This window comes from Acomys russatus, chromosome 12 (genome assembly GCF_903995435.1).
Source record: "Acomys russatus chromosome 12, mAcoRus1.1, whole genome shotgun sequence".
In the NCBI taxonomy this organism is placed as follows: Eukaryota; Metazoa; Chordata; class Mammalia; order Rodentia; family Muridae; genus Acomys; species Acomys russatus.
In genome coordinates this window covers 37,511,122-37,530,485 of record NC_067148.1, presented here as the reverse complement: position 1 = coordinate 37,530,485, position 19,364 = coordinate 37,511,122, and the positions used below count along the sequence as shown (strand labels likewise).

Sequence of the window (19,364 nt, the reverse complement as noted above, 5' to 3'; positions counted from 1 at the left end):
CAGATGACCTCCAGTCAGGGACGTTCCAGATGTTCCTGGGCCTCATTTTCTGGGAATTTCTAGGAGTTCCTCTCTTGGCTCCTCCCAACCTCCACCACACCCAGGGGCACAGAAGGCCCAAACCCTTCACCTCCCACAGGGGACCAAAGGCTATTGCCATGTACTGTGTCTCCAGTCCCAGGGCCCCAAGGACTTGAGGCCAAACACGCCAGTGGCCCAGCAACACTAGAGCACCTGGAATTTGAGGGAACAGGTGAGATTGCTATGCACCAGGCCCCACATGGCCAGCAACTCAGCAGGTAGCAGCTTGTGTACCACAAGCATGGAACGGTAGAAGCAGGGTTCCTTGTTCATCCGGCTGCCTCGGACCCGAGAAATGCCAAAGGTCTTGAAGCCCTCGTGCCCTGTGGGCTTCACCTGCAGCACCTCCAAGCACATGCCCAGGAAGACGTCGTCAATAGGAAAGAGCTCCAGTGTGTCACAGGCATGGTGGAGATGCCGAGCTAGGGTGCCAGACATGAGGAAACCCCCGCCGCCGGCATAGGGTGGGTAGACAGACTTACTGTACATGACCGTGGGGATGTAGTATTTGTTATCTTTTTTGCGGATGGGCCGAGCATGCTTCAGGACATCCCCTACAAATAGGTTTTCCTGGGGCTGCCGGTCAGACAGAAACTCCAGCAGGTTGGTAGGGTTGACAAAGACATCATCATCACCTTTGAAGATGAAGGGGACACTGGGACAGTAAATGTCAAGCCACTTAAGGAAGTGGATCTCCTTGAGGGTCAGGTTGAAGAAGCTGTCAAGGAAGTCCCACTGTAGGATGTCACCATAGAGACGGTCCTCGTAGGCCAACAGCTGCTGGTAGTGGGTTCGCTCCTCTTGCTTGGAGGCTGTGCCCAGCAGGAAGAGTGTCCGTACAGCACCCCTGCCCTGCCCTGCTGATTCCCACTCGTGGCCCCATGTCTGACGAATGACTTCCCGGCGGTCATGTTGTGTAATGACTGACTTGACGACCACAAGCAGATAGGTGTCGCCTTCACACTTCTCCGGGTGGTTCAGCAACATGGGGAAATAGCGGCAATGCCGATAGGCTAGGAACTGCCGGAAATGTGGCTCAAGACCCTGGAACCAGGGCTGGTGGGTCAGGTTGATGTTGACAGAGCAGTTAGTGCTAATCACATCCCAGGCCTGGGGTCCCCGAGGAATCAAGGGGGTGGGAGCCACTACCTCCTTTGGACTCTTCCAGAAGCTGTTGGCATTGACCAGATTTCCAGTTTTGGGTGGCCCCAGCGTGAGTGGTAGAGGATCCTGTAGAAACTGACCAGGGGTCACACTGCGCTGGAACACGGTGACAGCCACAAGGAGGGCCAGTGCCAGGCACACGCTCCTGTAGAGGGTTCTCTTCCTAGGGGAGTGGCAGACAAGAGGGTGAGCGGGCAGCCTCGGACCCCTCCGAGAGTTGGGTCTGGAGGGTCAGTCAGATCCTGACTCCTTTCTTGTGTTAACTTTCCCAACTCAAGAAGCACCCAGGAATCAGCTGCTGGGGTTCCAAACCTAACGACTTTGGGAAGGGGCCATTTAACCCTTTAGCCAAGTGTCTTTGAACCAGTCACTCTGAGGGGCAAAGACAGTATCCTCATTGCAGCTTTTGGGGAGTCCCCTTGTGGAGTGAAGCGGAGGGGTTCTGGCTTAGTAGCCTCCAATACAACCGACTCAACAGAAACGAGCCATATGGGAGGCCTCGAAGTGCAGTCAACGGACAGATGCCACCGTGACCTATTACCTCTACCATGATATTCCACAGTGAGCAATGAGGTGCCTAGCCCGTCAGCCCTGGGAAGGAATTCCACTCTCCAGGGACCTTGCTCAGGTAACCCCACCACACTCTTCTCAGAGGCAGAAATCCTAGGTCTTCTCAGGAGTGTTCCTGCCTGTGCCCAGTTTCCCTGGAACCTTCCCTCCTTAGCTCCCACTGGGGGATATACGTCGTCAGGGTGGCCTTCCAGGACCGGGGCAGCAGAGAGATGGCGGGAGGTAGAAGATACCCCCAGGTTTTAAGCCTGCGGAGGTGCAGGGTGAGTTAAGGTTGAGCGTCCCCTCCTCACATTCAGCGAGCTTTCCCCAAGGGCCCCAAGACACCCTGGCCAGTAGGTTGGATGTAGAAAGACAGAAACGACTTGAGGTACACTGCTGGGTGGTGAGACTCAAAATTGAACCTCCCTGGGAAAGGGAGCAGAGGATTCCGAACTCAGGACTCTAGCCCTCGGGGTTCTAAAGAAGCTCCAAAACCCAGCTCCAGAGTCCCGGGAAGGTTCCCCCAGCTCCAGGCGATGGCGGCGGCGAGCCCCCTCGCTCGCATGTACCAGTCCACTCTATTTGTAAGAGCAAAGCCGGGAACGGAGAAGGGTAGAGGAGGTCCGAAGAGGCCACAGAATGGAAGAGGGACAGGAGAGGTTAGGAGAAAGGTGTCTCTTTGTGGGACCCGAGGGCCGGAGAGACTGCATACTGGTTCCGAGCCGCGGCCGGGGAACCAAGAGTGCGCCTCTCTTCTCCCGCATCCCACCTGCCGCTCAGGCGCCGCGCCCGGTTCCGCATCTCCCGCCACCCCCGCTGCCCCGGGAAACTGAGGTCGGCCCCAAGACACACAGCGTGCATCCCTTGAGGTCTGTGGTCCTGGGAGAGGTGAAGGTCGGACCAGGGACCACGACTCACCACAGAGACATGGCGGCCCGGTCCAGGGCTGCGGAGCGGAGCGCAGGGATCACAGTTCTAGGCGCCGCGGCAGGGTACGGCGGGATGGGGCCGGGCCGCGCCCCCGCTGAGACTTTCCTTTTCCCGGCGGCTGGAGGAGGGGCCGCAGGGGCGGCGGCCCAGGTACTTTAACTCTTCGTGCCCCGGCTCACTGAAGGGACAGCAACGCCGCTCATCCAGGGTCACCTCCGAAGCACGTCCCGCAGAATCGCGAGGGGAAGAGACAGAATCTCAGAGACCTTGAGGATCACCAACATCCTGAGGCGGCGACTTCCCCGCCGGGCCTTCACGGGGTCTCCTGCCTCTCCTCTTCGGGGCACGTGGGGACGTCGAACACCGCCCACCTCCACGCCCACCCGGCGCCTAGCGGCCTGGCGGCTTCCTCCTGGAGTAGCCCCGGCTGTGCAGAGTGGAGAGAGGAGGATTAGGGCTGTTTCCCCTAAAGCTTCTTTCTCTCTTCCTTGTCTACTTTCTCCTTCCCAGGCTCGCTTTTGTGCCTGAGCGGCGATCTCAAGAGATGACGATGCTCGGAGACTGGGTTGTCTGTGTTAGACCCCAGGCAGCCCAGGTCACCTAGGAAGACTCTGGGTTCCCCCACCCTTTCCCCATTAACTCCCTCCTCCCCCATAGAAGGCCTATTTGCCTAGGCAAAAACTCCATTCTTTTGCTAGAGTGTCCGCACATGCTTTTAATCCCAGCAGGTGGATCTCTGTGAGTTTAAGGCCAGCCCAGTCTACATGGTGAGTTCCAGGCCAGCCAGGGCTCCTAGTGAGATTCTGTCTCAAAACAAAAACCGTCTTCATTTATTGCTAACAAATCTTTCCCTTAACCGAGACTTTTTTTTTCCTCCAGGCCTTTATTAATCTGCTGTGTGTGCACCATTTTCTCTTAGGAGTGGACTACACACAGGCATAGTACAGGGAGGGGGGCGGGCACCTTGGGCCAGTCTCTGGGATAGTGTCTCATCTGGTGACTTGGAAAAACCTTCCTGCTGCCATCCAGATGTCTGGACCCACACTGGGGTCTCAATGAGGAGTATACAGTAAGACTTCAAAAATAACCACAGGATTTAAATGGACACTTTTTACAGTCCACTCCCAACACCCAGTGCTTCCTATCTGCCAAGCCTGGTTCTAGGTCCCTGGCATCAGTGGCTCACTTGAGTCTATGGTTTGAGTGCTATGGTTTGCTCCTATCTTACCAGGAGGTAGAGTCAGTGACATGCACCCTATGGATGAAGTTGCAACCTTAAGATGCAAACCCAGGAGGTCGGCCTGGCCTCAGGCAGTGGGAATGGGGAACGGTCTTCTGGGTTGCCCCTCCTCCCCCAGGGTATACAGCAAGGCAGAAAGCCCCAGTGAGCCCCATCGGTGAAGATTCCTTTTGGCCTTTCCCTCAGTGATCCTTAGGCTGGTCTATCTATTGAAACATCCAGTGTAATTTTCTGGAATGTTGTAAGCTCCGGTCAGAAGCAATGAAGGACCTTCTGGCCAGAATTTCAGAGGAGAATCCTGGGACAATGCCCTCTTTAATTCCACCAAAAAGCCCTGGCCTGAAGCTTAAGTCTCACTGGCTTGGCTGCCTGCCCCTAGGAGTCACTGCAGTCCCACTAGTCCCAGGTCACCTGGTCCTCATCACCCTAGATTGGCACTGGTTACCTACCCATCCCTATCCCTACCACACAGAATATTGGTTTGGATTTGTTTGTTTTGAGTCAGGGTCTTGGCATGCAGTCCAGGCTGGCCTTGAACCCCAGATCATTTTGTCTCAGCCTCCTGAGAGGGTTACAGATATGTGCTAGCTCACCCGGTACCACGCAAGCTTTGGGGTTCTTTCTTCCTGCCCTATAAGTGTGGCTTTGAGGAAGAACAGGCGCCCCACTGAAGAACTGACCTGTCACCCCACTGTGAAGTTTTCCCCAGGTGCTAGGTGAAGGTGGACACAGGTGTTTCTGGCAAAAGCTTGTGATTTCATATCTGAGTGCCAGTGGGTTGGGCTAGTCCTCTGCACTTCCTGGCTGCTATGAGGGGGCAGCTGGCTTGGCCTCAAGACCTCAACTTCCTGTCTGCATGGAGATGACGCAGGGGAAGCAGATATATCAGTGTCTCCTACACAGACAGCCTTATCATAGGTGGCTGCTTTTGAGATTATGATCACTAGGGTTTGACGTGCCCCCAGGGGATCCTGGGACCACCAGAGAGTCTGAAAAGCACCACTGTCCACTAGGGGAGCTGCCCAAGGTCATCTTGCTGTTTTCCAGTTGAATCTGGTCACTCAAGACAGTTTGTCAAAGAATTCTTTGGTCTGTGCCTAGGATGAGTTCAGAATGGGGAAATGTGGTGCCCCATATTTGCTCATGTCCCCTGAATGAGGAGGCCTGGCGGCACTCAGAGGAAGGCTAGCAGGCTACCAAGAAGAGACTTGATACCCTATGAGCATATACAGGGGGAGGAGGTCCCCTTCAGTCACAGTCACAGGGGAGGGGAATAAGGGGAAAATGAGAGGGAGGGAGGAATGGGAGGATACAAGGGATGGGATAACAATTGAGATGTAATATGAATAAATTAATAAAATATATTAAAAAAAAAAAGAATGGGGAAATGAATGACAATTAAGTACATGAATATATACGTGTATACAGCTGCACATGCACATGTGCATGGGTGCATACCTGTGTGTGTGTGTGCACAAGCATGTGCATGCCCAGGCTCTGGTCACTTTCCACTGTCACCCCATTCTGCTTTCTGTGACCTGCATCGGCCCATCCCTCCTCAGAAGCAGAGTGACCCACTGTTGGGCTCATTTAGTCTAGCCCCCTCCACCTGTTTAGCTGTGAGGGCATAGCAGAGGGCTATGGGTTATCTCAACAGCAGGAGTGGCTGAGCAAGGCTACCGTGGTGGACTCTGCCACTGTCCCCCATGCTGTGGGTGCAAACAAAGGGGGAGGAGATGGCAGGTATAGGAAATGTTGGTGTGGGTGGAAAAAGGGATGAATAAAAATTCCTAAACCATCAAGTCACTTTCTGTCCCATTCTCTTGCTGCCCCGGAAGGGGTGCTCAGTGAGCTGGCACATAGAGGTACACTAAGAAACACCTTTCTCCTTCCCCAGCTCCCATTTTCCCTCTCCCTGTTACACTCCTCCACCTTCCCCCCCACCCCCCACCATTAGGTCTGCAGAGACTTCAGTTGTGGGGAGACACTGGGTAGGTATGGCTGCATGTGGGGGCTGCCTTGGGTCAGAAAGGACAGAAAAGTAGGAAGGAGCTGCAAGGGGGAGCTGCAAGTCTCTTTAGTTCAGCTGTGAGCAGTTAGGTTTATGCTTCAGGGGAGCCACAGTTGGGGCCTCAAATTCAGCAGTCTAAACTCACAGCTGGGGGCCAGTGACCCAGTGCTGGAGGGTCAGAGGTCATTTGGTGATAGGAAGAGAGTTGCTAAAGGTGTTGTCTAGAAATATGACCCAGCTCCTCTGCCCATGCCAGACCAGGGAGCACTACCCTGGGCCTGGAACTTTCTGTGATAGGTCCTCTGTGACTTCAGGGCTGGTTAGGGTTGGCCAGGGTGACCTTGAGAATTGCCCTGACATGTTAGGAGTTTCTTCAAGCTTAGAGCCATAATAGGATGCCTGCTTTGTGTGTGTGTGTGTGTGTGTGTGTGTGTGTGTGTGTGTGTGTGTGTTTCTAGACATTTTCAGTGGGTAAATCTGGGTGTGACTTTCTTTCTTCTTTCTTTCGCTTTCTGTCCCCCCCCCCCACTTATTTAATCACTTTACAGCCTGATCCCAGCCCCATCCCTCCTCTCCTCCCAGTCCCACCCTCATTCCTCCCTCCCCTCATTCTTCTCAGAGGAGGGGAGGCCCCTAAGTGGCACCAACCCATCCTGGCACCTCAAGCCCCAGCAGGACTAATAACATCCTCTCCCCCTGAGGCCTGACAAGGCAACCCAGCTACAGGAAAGGGATCCAGAGGAAGGCAAGAGAGTCAGAGACAGCCCCTGCTCCCATTGTTAGGGGGCCTACGTTATGATGACCAAGCTGCACATCTGTTGCATGTGTGTAAGGGATCTAGGTCCAGCCCATGCATGCTCTTTGGCTGGTGGTTGAGGCTCTGTGAGGCCCCCAGAGACTTTATTCCTAATGAGAAAGTATGAGAGTAAAACCTCTGGTCCTCAGAGGCCACAGGTGTCAGTTCCTGAGACCCTGACACAGTTCGGGGTGATGCTGAAGGGCTCGGAGAGACCCCAGTGATGCCATTCATGTCAGCAGTTGAAGAGTACCATGGGCAATCCCCCCTCAAATTCCCCTAGACCTTGGCTGTCCTGAGAAAATGAGGCAGGATCTGGAGCCGGGGAACGCTTAGAGATGAACAAAGGGAACATGTCTCCTTGGAGGCTGGCTCCCTTTTATTTTTCAATGTAAAATATGCACTTATATATTCTGTGTGTGTGTGTGTGTGTGTGTGTGTGTGTGTGTGTGTGAATGTGTGTGAATATGTGTGTGTGTGTGTGTGTGTGTGTGTGTGTGTGTGTGTAATCAGGACAACTTTCAGGAGTCAATTCTCCTTCCATCATGAGGTTGACAGGCCTGGTACAATTGCTGAACTTTCTTGCAGGCCTAGCTCCTCTCTGTGAGTCAGGGGCCCAAGAAAGAGCAAGGGCATGATGGGAAGTGATGGGAAGCAGGAGAGAGGAGGGAGAATCTTCAGAACGTGGCATGTCTTCCAAAGAGTCTAGTTAAACTCTCGGAATTTCCTTCAGCCAAGGTGGTGAGAGCAGGCTGTGCCCTGCCCTAAGCCACTCCATAGTGTATACAGTGGTATTTTCCAGGTTGTGCCCTGCCTTAAGAGACACTATTTTATAGTTAGCTTTGGGCTCCGTTTTGAGTACAAATGCTGCTGTACGTGGGATACAGACAAATGAGTAACTTATTCCTACAAGTAGAGAGGGTGTCACCCTTTACATTGATGCAAGTAACCTGGGACCTTGTGGGCACATGAGTATAGTCATGTCAGGGAAATGAGGCCTGAGAACCTAAAGAACATACCAGACAGAGGAAATGGTATAACACCACCATCTGGACCCCTAACACCGCCATGGCTATGGTCCCACTGACCTGTCACCTGACCACTGGGGTTATGTATTAGTGGACTGACAGAATTTCTGACTCTTCAGGGGCTTCAGCTTGGCTGGCTCCCTGCTGTTGACATAGCCTCCTTGAACTGCTGTCTTTCCATTTGTCTGCCTGTCCATCTGGACCTGCTGTCCATCTGTCCATCCCTCTGGACTGGTCTTGAACCTCACTCCTGCAGCAAGACTCAACCTTGACGCTCTGCTTCGTTCTTCCCTGGCAGTGTGGCTCTGTGGTGCCTGTGGACTGTAGTCTCTCCTGTGGACCGTAGTCTCTCCTGTGGACCGTAGTCTCTCCTGTGGACCGTAGTCTCTCCTGTGGACCGTAGTCTCTCCTGTGGACTGTAGTCTCTCCTGTGGACCGTAGTCTCTCCTGTGGGCTGTAGTCTCTCCTGTGGACTGTAGTCTCTCCAGCATTGTGCATTATCTCCTACCCTACCCCCATGCCAACTCTCTTTGTGCTCCTATCAGCTTCCATCGCTCAGGTCACTCTGAAACTCCTGCAGCGTTTTAATTTCCAAGAGTCCCAACAAGATTTAAATAGAGAGCCGGGCGGTGGTGACACACGCCTTTAATCCCAGCACTCAGGAGGCAGAGGCAGGTGAATCCCAGTGAGTTCGAGGCCAGCCTGGTCTACAAAGCAAGTCCAGGACAACCAGGACTATTATACAGAGAAACCCTGTCTTGGAAAAAAAAAAAACCATAAAGAAATAAGTAAACAAATAAATGAGTAAAATGAGCAAAAAACATTTCCCTGCCTCCCTTCTCCCTCCCATTTTGCTCTTTGCTCCTTCTTGGCCTCTGACTGTTCAAGGAGGACCCAGGCCTGCTGGGACCTCTTTAACCTTAGGGGCCATTCTGTAACTTACCAGTATATCCATATACATAGATAGATTTACTATGTGATATGTAACGTGTGACCTGAGTTAATATTAGTAATTAAGATTGGAATGAAAGACTCTGTTTTCCTCAGCCAAGGCTATGGAGGACAGTGGGACCAACTGATGAATTGCCATCACTGAAACTTCTACACTTGGTGAAGTCAATAGATTCTGAAATTGTAGAAAGGCACAGACATGGTCCTCTATGTTTCTGACATCTCATGGGCAGGACACAAAGGAAGACTGCGCCCCAAAGAAAAGCAGATTATGAGAGAATGAGCCAGAAACGGAGGAAGTCAGGCAACCTGACCCAGCTCCAGGAACCCAAGGTGACCTTTGAATGTCGCATACTCATGGAGCTAAGTCTCAGCAATGGAGGAGGTGACAGTGCTGAGTCACAGGACAAGGTTTCACAGAGCTAATCCCAGAGCCAGACAGAGGAGGGCTAGCTGGGAAGCCCTGGGAGAGAGCAGCTCTCTGGTTTCTCAGGCAACCCTGATGTGGGGAAGTCATCTGCCCGGAGCACTCTGAAGCCCGTTGGTCAGCTTTGAGCAAGGGCCTGAAAAGTGGCGTGTTTTCCTGTGAGGCTGGGGACAGACAGAAAAGTAGCTATGGAGGAAACTGGGGCCAGAGAGCTGAGAAAGCTGCATTCTCTCACTGAAGTAGGGTGGTAGAGACAGCAGAGGTGGGTTTAGAAGCTCTGAGAGGAGTGGACACTGGTAGCAAGACATCTAGGCGGGGACTGAGTGACCCAAAGAGCGACTGTGGGAGATGTTATGGGCCAGGCATCCTGAAGACCAAGCACATGGCTCAGGCAAGAAACAGTCCAGGACTTGTCTGGCTTTAAGTGATAGTAACCCCAACTCTAATTAGCTGAAGAACTCGCTAGCTCATAACACAACAATATCACTAACACGGTATGGCCATCCTGTGCTTTTACAAGAAGGACAAAGGCAGGCTTCAGGGAACCCTTAGGCATTTATCACCTCACAAGTCCCAGATCCAACCACCCCACTTCCACCTCCACACACACAATATCCCAGAAAAGGACTTCCACTGGTTGCTCTGTGTCATGTATCCCACCCTACCGATGAGTATATATATCCCAGGGTTGAGCTAGCATGACTGACCAGGCCTGGGTCATAATTCTTCTTTTATGGATGGCATGAGATTGGCAGCCCCAGGGACAGTGGGGTGGAGGTGGGGTAGATCCGTCAAAGGAATCTGCCAGTCTTTCTCCCACCCACACTTTTTTTTTTTTGGTATGGGGAGTGGGTTTTGAGACAGGCTTTCTCTGACTGTTCTGGAACTCACACTGTGGCCACACTGTAGCACTGTAGACCAGGCTGGCCTCGAACTCACAGATCCGCCTGCCTCTGCCTCCTGAGTGCCCAGCAATCCTGCCAATCTTTTTTTTTTTTTTTTTAAGGTTTTTTGAGACAGGACTTCTCTATGTAACAGTCCTGGCCATCCTGGACTTGCTTTTGTAGACCAGGCTGGCCTCAAACTCACAGCGATCCACCTGCCTCTGCCTCCAGTGCTGGGATTAACGGTGTTCGCCACCACACCCGGTGATCCTACCAATCTTGAAAGCTCTGCTCAGTCAGAGGCTCACTCAGAGACCATGGAGAGGTTCCAGCCACATTTGCCACTTAGGCTGAGCCTCCAGGACTCCCTGGCTATCCTGTAAACCAAACTGCTCAGATGCAGGAAGGAGGAGGACGGGGTCTAGACACCTCTTTTTGGGACGGGGAGGAGCCCTGGGCTGGGGTAGAAGATGGACACCATACCTGTGGGGCTGGGAAGCTTTCTGCCCCCCTCCTGTGCTCAAGCACAAACCAGATAGTCTGGTGACATCCAAGGCCACCTGTGGAGTTGGGCTGCCACTCAGAAGACAGAATTGAAAGGATGCAGAGGCAGCAAGGCAGAAGAAACCTGACAGGGAGAGCCCGGAAGGAGCAGAAAGCTGACTGGTGCCTGGTTCCTGGTAATGCCTATGTCCTGGGGCTCTACCCCATTTCTCTTGGTAGGACACACATACACACAAAATTCTCTCTCATACAGATAGATACACAGATGCACACTTAACACACTGACATATATAAAAGCACACACACACATGTACATAAGACACAGACTGTGAACACGTGTATCTATGCACATGTGCAGTGAGATCAAATTACATCCAAAAACACAGCCATCCAGAGACACACACAACACTCATGCACATGGACACACACTCTAAATTCTGAGATACTTGCGCACCCAGTAACTCACACCTGCCCATGACCAGCTGCTTCGTTACCAGTGAAATCCTGCTGGGCAGGCCCTTGGGAACAGGTTCAGGACTCAACAGGTCCTGTGCAGCCTTTTAGGACCCCCAGGTCCTCAAGTCTGTGCCTGCTCCAGGACCAAACCTTTAACAGCTTGTATTGCCTTCAGTTACCACTCCAGCAACCCAGTCCCCCTCTGACTCCCCAGGACCCTGCCCTCCTTCAATTCAACTGTATTATGTCCTTCTAAGTAGAATGAATGAACTGCTTGCCTTTAATAATCAACTCCAAATGTCCTCCTGATTGGCTAGCATCACTTTAACAAGCTGTCCGCCCCTCCCTCCTTCACCTGTCCTACCACGGTAGGTACAATTAAGAGGGGAGACAGCCCCTTCTGGTGGGCTGCAGCCAGGAAGGCATGTCTGGGATGGGAACAGGAGATGATGGCAGGGCTGGGTCACTGCAAGGGAGCCTGGCAGGAAGGAGGGACAGACTGGCCACAGCCACAGTCAGAAGAGGACAAGTCATGGCTACTGCAAGGGGTCCTAAGAGCCCAGGCAGATTTGCAAAGCCTGTAGTGTCAGCACCAGTGTACCTGTCATACTGGCATTCACACATGGGTGGGCAGTGAGCCCCATCCTGGACAGCTGGGCCCAGGCTGCAACCTCAGCCGGCCACCAATGAGTCACATTCCTGCCTGCCAGGCAGCTAGCATGGGATACACAGCCGCCTTTCAGCCCTAGGCCTCAAACACTAGCTCAGTCTTCCTTCTGAGACACCTCCCCCTCCCACACAGCCTCTGCCCTCCCAGGCTGACAGCTCAGCTCCACACCGAGGCAATAGGCAACATGGGCCTCCTTCCCTCTAGAGCACAGGGTTCCCTGTCTCTCATCACCCGGCTTCTGGCCAAGCCAACCTTGAATGGTTGCCTTTTCAGACCAGAGCCTGACCAGGTGCATTCTGGACGGCCCTGTTCCCATGACAACCTGCCAGATACTGTGCCTATGGCACTGCTAGCCAGAGAGATAAGGGGTGGGCTGCAGATCTGAGGTACCCAGAGATGTATCCTTTTAGGCTCCAAAGGCTAAAGAGCATGCCAGCTCTTTCTCTCTCCCTCTCCCCCCACCCTCCCCCCAAATCCTCTCTACATACTTCCTCTTGTCTCCTCCCCCTGAAGCCCTAACTAGGCAGGCCAGGCAAAGATGATGATGATGATGACGATGACGATGATGACTACTACTACTGAGGAATGCAATGAGGCTTAGAGCAAGGTGGACAGTATAACTGCATCCTGGGCCTGTGATCTGGAATAACCTCACCTGATAGAACTGGGATTAAGGGCTGGAGAGATAGCTCAGAGGTTAAGAGCACTGGCTGCTCTTCCAGGGGTCCTGAGTTCAATTCCCAGCAACCACATGGTGGCTCACAACCATCTACAATGAGATCTGGTGCCCTCTTCTGCCCTGTGGGCATTATATTCAGGCAAAGCACTGCATACATAATAAATAAATAAATCTTTAAACAACAACAACAAAGAAACTGAAACAAAAAAAAATCTTATTAAAAAAAAAAAAGAACTGGGATTAAGTGTGAAAGAGCACTCTCGCATACATCTGAAGAAGAGGCCACAGGTGGCACCTTTTTTTGGTTGTTTTTTGTTTGTTGTTTTTTGTGGAGTTTTGTTTGTTTGTTTTTGTTTTTGGATTTTTCCAGACAAGGTTTCTCTGTGTAGCCTTGACTTTGACTATCCTAGACTTGCTTTGTAGACTAGCCTGGCTTCCAACTCACAGTGATCAACCTGCCTCTGCCTCCCAAATGCTGGGATTAAAGCGTGCATCACCACATCTGGCTAGCTTTCCTCTCTTATTTAAAGGTCTCTTAAGAAGCAAAGTGGGCTGCGCTTGGTGGTGCATGCCTTTAATCCTAGCACTTGGGAGGCAGAGGCAGTTGGATTGCTTCCCAGCCCCAGGGATTCTGTAGTGTCTTAATTTAGTTCCTGCTACCTCTGTGACCCTCCCAGACCTCACTAGGAGCTTTCTGCTCTGCCTCCATGCATGTACACTGCTCTCCGCCTGCCCAAGGGCTGAGTTTGGGCAATGACCTGGCTTTGCTGTCCACTGTCACCTCAGCACCTAGAAACTGGGACTTTGCCCGGAAAACTATCATCAGAGACATACAGTGTGTATACACATGAGGGGACCTTGTCTTTGCCATTGTGGAAAGCCCAGTTAAAATCCTTCCGAGCAGTAGCCACCCTGCCCCTGTTACAGTGACACACCTATCACTTCCAGTCACAAGTGACTCATCCCATCTCTTCTGCTCCCGGGAGGTGAGAAGTGTGAGGAGCTGAAAGCCAGGGGACAGGTAGGAAGAGACGAGCAGGTGAAACCAAGGTCACACCACTGCTCTGCCACTGACCAAAGTAAAAATGCTCAGGGTCTATGAGATACATAAAGGGCTACATGGATGAGGGCAGGAATCTGGGGTACAGGCTGCCATCCACACTTCTCTGGGGTCTTGGGGCCTCTTGACTGCTCTGGGGCCTTGGATTTAAGACCTGGAAAACACTGAGGTTTGGAAGCTTTTCAAGTCGAGAGCTGATGGCCAGCTGCTGCTCCCCGTTAGCGAGTGGACTCTAACTCCAGGCCTGACTACCTGAGCAAGTGTCAGCAAAACAGAGAACTGAGCGGCCCAGTAAGGCCCTTGCTCTGGAGGTTGAAGAATTAGGGCAAGGGTGGCCATGTCTTCAGAGGTGTCTGAACCCCTTGTCTTTTTTCTTTCTCCTCCTCCTCTTCTTTAAAAAAAAAAAAAAAAAAAAAAAAAAAAAAATATATATATATATATATATATATATATATATATGTGTGTGTGTGTGTGTGTGTGTGTGTGTGTGTGTGTGTGTGTGTGCGCGCATTGGTGTGATGCTGTCAGGTCACCTGGAACTGGAATTAGTTGCAAGCTGCCATGTGGGTGCTGAGAATTGAACCGAGGTCCTTTGGCAGAGCAGACAGTGCTCTTAACCACTGAGCCATCTCTCCAGCCCTTCCTCCTTCTTCTTGAGACAGGATCTTTTTATATAGCCCTGACTGGCCTCCAACTCACTATGTAGACCAGGTGAGCTCCAAACTCACTGAGACCCACCTGTCTCTGCCTACCAAGTGCTGGAATTAGAGGCGAGTGCCACCACCTCTGGCTGAACCCTTCTGACTGGCAGCTCCTATTCCTCACCCAGTGCCCATGCCTACTCAGAATGAAAGGGAGACACCAACAACCCCATTCCTTCTTCCGCTGAAGATCATCCCCTCCTTGGACATCTGTGGTATCTGTCCTCAAGCCATTCCAGTCCAGCCACCGACCAACACCCAGAATCACAGTGCCCTCTTGCTCCTCCTGAAGCCTTGTTGGTTTCAAACTTTGGATCCCTGAAACCACCTGCTTCTGAGAATTCACTGAACTGGGGGCCCTGGGACAAGGATGTGGCAGAGGCCCTGCTGTTCCTCCTCCTCTGCCTAGGTCTCCTTAGGGGGGGTGTGGAATCCCTGGGCCTCTTTTCCCCTCAGCATCACTGCAGAGCTGGAGATGGAGGTGGGTGTCCGGTAACAGAGGTCCAGGGACAAGAGAGGGCGGCCATCACTGGGGCAAGAGGCCAAAGGGCATTTTCAGAGCCAGTGGACCCCAGATTCTAGAAAGGGATCTATAATCTCTTTGGATTACCTAACTTTTAAATATTTGTTTATTTTTTAAGTGTGTGTGTGTGTGTGTGTGTGTGTGTGTGTGTGTGTGTGTGTGTAGGAGAGGTTGTTAGAGCCTTTGACCTGAAATTCTGGATACTGTGAGCTGCCATGTGGGTGCTGGGACTCAAGTCCGTGGTCCTTTGGGGGAACAACAAGAACATTTAATTGCGGAGCCATTTCTTCAGCCGCTAGGATCTGTCCTTACCACAGAGGACCGTAGCAGGTATGGTGGCCACTCACTAAGGATGATTAAGGAAAGAAGACCCTGAGCTGGAGGCCTTCTGGGGACAGGCCTCGTGAATATGCGCGTTCAGGTTTATGGACCACAGTCCCACGTCCTGCTGCTCTGTTGCTCTAAAAGACGCAGGCTGGGCTACATGTGGCCCAACACAAAATTGTAAACTTACCACAAACATTATGAAGGCTGGTGAGACAGCTTCTCAGGTTCTTGGTCGCTGGAGTTTGGTATCTGGAACCCACTGGATGGAAAGAAACGACCAACTTCTGAGAGTTGTCCTCCTACAGATGTGCACTTGTGGGCACATGGACACATGACATAAGCATGACGATAAAAGACCATACTAACAAATTAGGAGACTTGTGCTTTTTTACTTTTTGCTACTTGGTGGTATTGTTCTTGAGAATGAATCTTGTACATGACAGTGTGGTCCAGTAGTGTGTGTGTGTGTGTGTGTGTGTGTGTGTGTGTGTGTGTGTGTGTGTGTTTAGGTTTTTCTTTCCTTTTTATTTTTAGGGTTTTAAAAAAAGATTTGTTTATTATTAGGTATACAGTGCTCTGCTTGCATGTAAGCCTGCAGGCCAGAAGAGGGCATTAGATCACATTATAGATGGTTGTGAGCCACCATGTGGTTGTGGGAATTGAACTCAGGACCTGTGGAGGAGCAGTCAGTGCTTTTAACCTCTGAGTCATCTCTCCAGCCTCTTAGTTTTGGTTTTTTTGAGATGAGGCTTTTCTGTGTAGCCATGGCTGCACTGGAACCCACTCTGTAGACCAGGCTGGCCTTAAACTCAAAGCGATCCACCTGCTTCTGCCTCTTGAGTGCTGGGATTAAAGGTGTGTGCCACCAGGCCTGGATCACTGGGCACAAATGTTTAAAAAGTGGTGACACTTTTAATCCTAACACTGAAGAGGCAGGGGCAGGCAGGTCTCAGAGTTGGAGGATAGCCTGGTCTACACAGGGAGCTTTAGGCCAACCAGGGCTACACAGTGACACCCTATCTCAAAACAAAGGCATTTTTTCATTTCTTCTTCCACTTCTTTCCCTTTCTTTTTGAAGCAAGATCTCAGTGTGCTGTCTCGATGGCCAGGGACTCTCCAAAGTTGATCTCTGACCTCCACAACTGTGCCATGGCAACCAGAAAACCTGTACTCACTCACACACAACATATTTGCATAATAATAAAATGAAGTAGAAATATTTTATTTGGCCAAGTAGTAGTAGTGCATGTCTTTAATCCCAGCAGAGGCAAGTGGATGTTTGTGAACTCAAGACCAGCCTGATCTACAGAGCTAGTTCCAGGATAGCAACGGCCACACAGAAAAACTCTGTCTCAAAAAAACCAAAATTTAATCTGTCCTCATACTGTAGACTGGACTCATACCCAATCTCAGCGGAGCCAGGAGAAGACACTTGGATTATTTATTAAAAAGTTATCAAAAAGATCTATTATGTTTTCTATTATGTGCATGAATGCATGCCTGTCTGTGGAGGGGCATGTCCACATGAGTGCTGGTCTGAATCCTCTGAAAAAGCAGCACACATGTAACCACTGACCCATCTCTCTAGCCTCCAGCTGTCAATATTTTTAAAAAGTATGCATTAGGCAGATCTGGAATTTGAGGATAGCTTGTACTATAGCAAGTTTCAGGCCAGGAAACCCTATTTTAAAAAAAGATCTAGCCAGGTGTGGTGGTGGACACCTTTAATCCCAGCACTCAGGAGGGAGAGGCAGGCAGACTGCTGTGAGTTTGAGGCCAGTCTGGTCTACAGAATGAGTCCAGGACGGCCAAGGCTTTTTAGTTTGGGGTTTGGAATGCACAAGTGTGTGCAGGGAGCAGCCCTTGTAGGAGTGCAGTAAGAGGCCTGGGGCTTGCTGCCCCAGAGAACAACTCACACCTGCTTGGGGACCTCAGCATGCTGAGCCCACGCAGGCTTCGCCTCATCCCTCTAAAAGACTACCCGTCCTTCTCCCCAAACAACCAATGATAAGCAGCCTGACTTCCACTCAGTTGTGGGCTGGAGGGAAAGACAGCTGTAGCCTAAAAGAGGCCTTTCGCTGGCCCAGGTGTCTGCTGCTCCCACGCCAGGCAGGGAAAGGCTGTGCCAGGCACTGGCACCTGTGGAATTTTGGGGCGTTGGCTGGTGGGGTGGAGTGGCTTCTTCATGAGGCTCCCTTGCAGTTCTTCCTCGGGTTTCATCCGAGGTTGGCTTCATCCCAGAGCCCTCTCCTCTCCCCACTGCTGTATTACACTTCAGGGGCCCTTACTTTGGGCATCTGTAGGCAGGGTTAGGAGGTCAGTGGGTGCTTCAGGCCTTCAGCTCACAGTCTTCTTTTGTAAGAGCAGACAGGGAGGTACATATTTCTGGAATGCTGGAGATGTGACCGATGGGGTGGGGAGGGAGGCAGGTTAAGTTGGTCACCTTTTTAAGGCCTTTAAAACTGCATAAAGAGGAGCTGGCACTGGGTGGTGGTGGCGCACACCTTTAATCCCAGCACTTGGGAGGCAGAGGCAGGTGGATCACTGTGAGTTGGAGGCCAGCCTGGTTTACAAAGCAAGTCCAGGATAGTCAAGGCTAAACAGAGAAATCCTGTCTCAAAACAAACAAACAAGCAAGCAAACAAGCAAACAAAAAACAAACCACAAAAAGAGGAGCTGGCAAGATGGCTCGGTGGTTAAGAGCATTTGTTGCTCTGGCAGAAGACCTGGGTTCTTACATGGAGACTCACAGCCACCTCTAACTCTAGTGTGAGGCTTCTGAGACCTTCTCACCTCCATGGGCACCAGGCACACATGAGCACATACAAAGATACAGATAAATCACTCATATACATAAAATGAAATAAATAACCCCCCCTCCAAGACAACAATGGAAACCCAAACAACTGCCTGAAGAAACCAAGTCTACTTGGCACACTGGATCACGCCATATATTTTCTTTCTTTTGGTTTTTCAAGACAAGGTTTCTTTGTGTAATAATAGGCCTGGCTGTCCTGGAACTTTCTGGTAGACCAGGCTGGCCTTGAACTCACAGCAACCTGTAGCCTGCCTCTGCCTCTCTAGTGCTGGGATTAAAGGTGTGCCACACCATGCCTGGCCTCATATTCTTCTTCTTCTTTTTTTGTTTTTTCAAGTCCGGGTTTCTATTTGTATCTTTGGCTGTCCTGGACTCATTTTATAGACCAGGCTGGCCTCAAACTCACAGAGATGACCTGCCTTTGCCTCTGAGTAATGGGATTAAAGGCACATGCCACCACACCCAGCCCCATATTCTTTTAAAAAGCAGTCTTGCCTGGCATGGTGGTCTAGGCCTGTAATTCCAGCACTTGGGAGGTAGAGGCAGGCGGATCTCTGTGAGTTCGAAGCCAGCCTGGTCTACAAAGCAAGTCCAGGGCAGCCAAGGCTACACAGAGAAACCTTGTTTTGAAAACCAAAAAGAACAACAACAAAACCCAACCAACCAAATAAAAAACAAGTCTTGGACTGGAGAAATGGCTCAATGGTTAAGAACAGTGACCACGCTGGGTGGTGGCGGCGGTGGAGGCGGCAGCGCACGCCTTTAATCCCAGCACTTGGGAGGCAGAGGCAGATCACTGTGAGTTCAAGACTAGCCTGGTCTGCAAAAGCAAGTCCAGTACAGTCAAGGCTACACAGACAAACCCTGTCTCAAAAAATAAAAACAAAAACCAAAAAGAGTAGTGACCACATTTCAATACCCAATATCCACACAACAGCTCACAACTGTCTGTTAACTCCAGTTCCAGGGGATCTGATGCCCTCACACAGATATACATGCATGTAGGCAAAACACCAATGCGTATAAAAAATCATTAAAAAAAAGAACTAGGTCTCATGTAGCTCAGGCTGGCCTCAAACTTACCTTGTAGCACAGGATGTCCCTCCCCATGGTGAATGACAAGTGAATGGCACTACATATGGTTTCTGTGGTACTCAAGATGGAGTATATTGCTTCCTGCATGCTCAGCAAGCACTGCCCCCATGAGCTGCAGCCCTGGGCACATGGCATATTCTTGTCTTTAAGTTTATTTATTTTTAGAATTTGGTACATGAGCAGTGTGACCACATTCTCCCCTGTCCCCTTCACCCCATCACCTGCAAATTTATATCCTTTAGCAGAGTTTAGAGCAGTGGTTCTCAACCTTCCTGACACTGTGACCCTTTAATACAGTTCCTCATGTTGTGGTGACCCCAACCATAAACTTGTTTTTGTTGTTATTTCTAACTATAATCTTGCTACTGCGGCACACAGTAACGTAGCGATCTGGCATGCAGGACATGTAGTAGTATTGTGGCACCTATCAGTGCATCATGAGGGGTCGAGATCCATAGCTTGAGAAC

At 51.1% G+C, this 19,364-nt stretch overlaps 1 protein-coding gene across 1 annotated transcript; it reads right to left on the bottom strand.

The window, feature by feature from the left end:
- Window positions 1-84: 84 nt before the first annotated feature.
- B3gnt7 (UDP-GlcNAc:betaGal beta-1,3-N-acetylglucosaminyltransferase 7) lies at window positions 85-3,151 on the bottom strand. Its single transcript, XM_051154241.1, has 2 exons — window positions 2,716-3,151; window positions 85-1,408 (listed from the first exon to the last, which is right to left on the bottom strand). Exons 1-2 carry the CDS (start codon window positions 2,724-2,726, stop codon window positions 226-228), a joined length of 1,194 nt encoding a protein of 397 aa, XP_051010198.1. The 5' UTR covers window positions 2,727-3,151; the 3' UTR covers window positions 85-225.
- Between the last annotated feature and the right edge of the window lie 16,213 nt (window positions 3,152-19,364).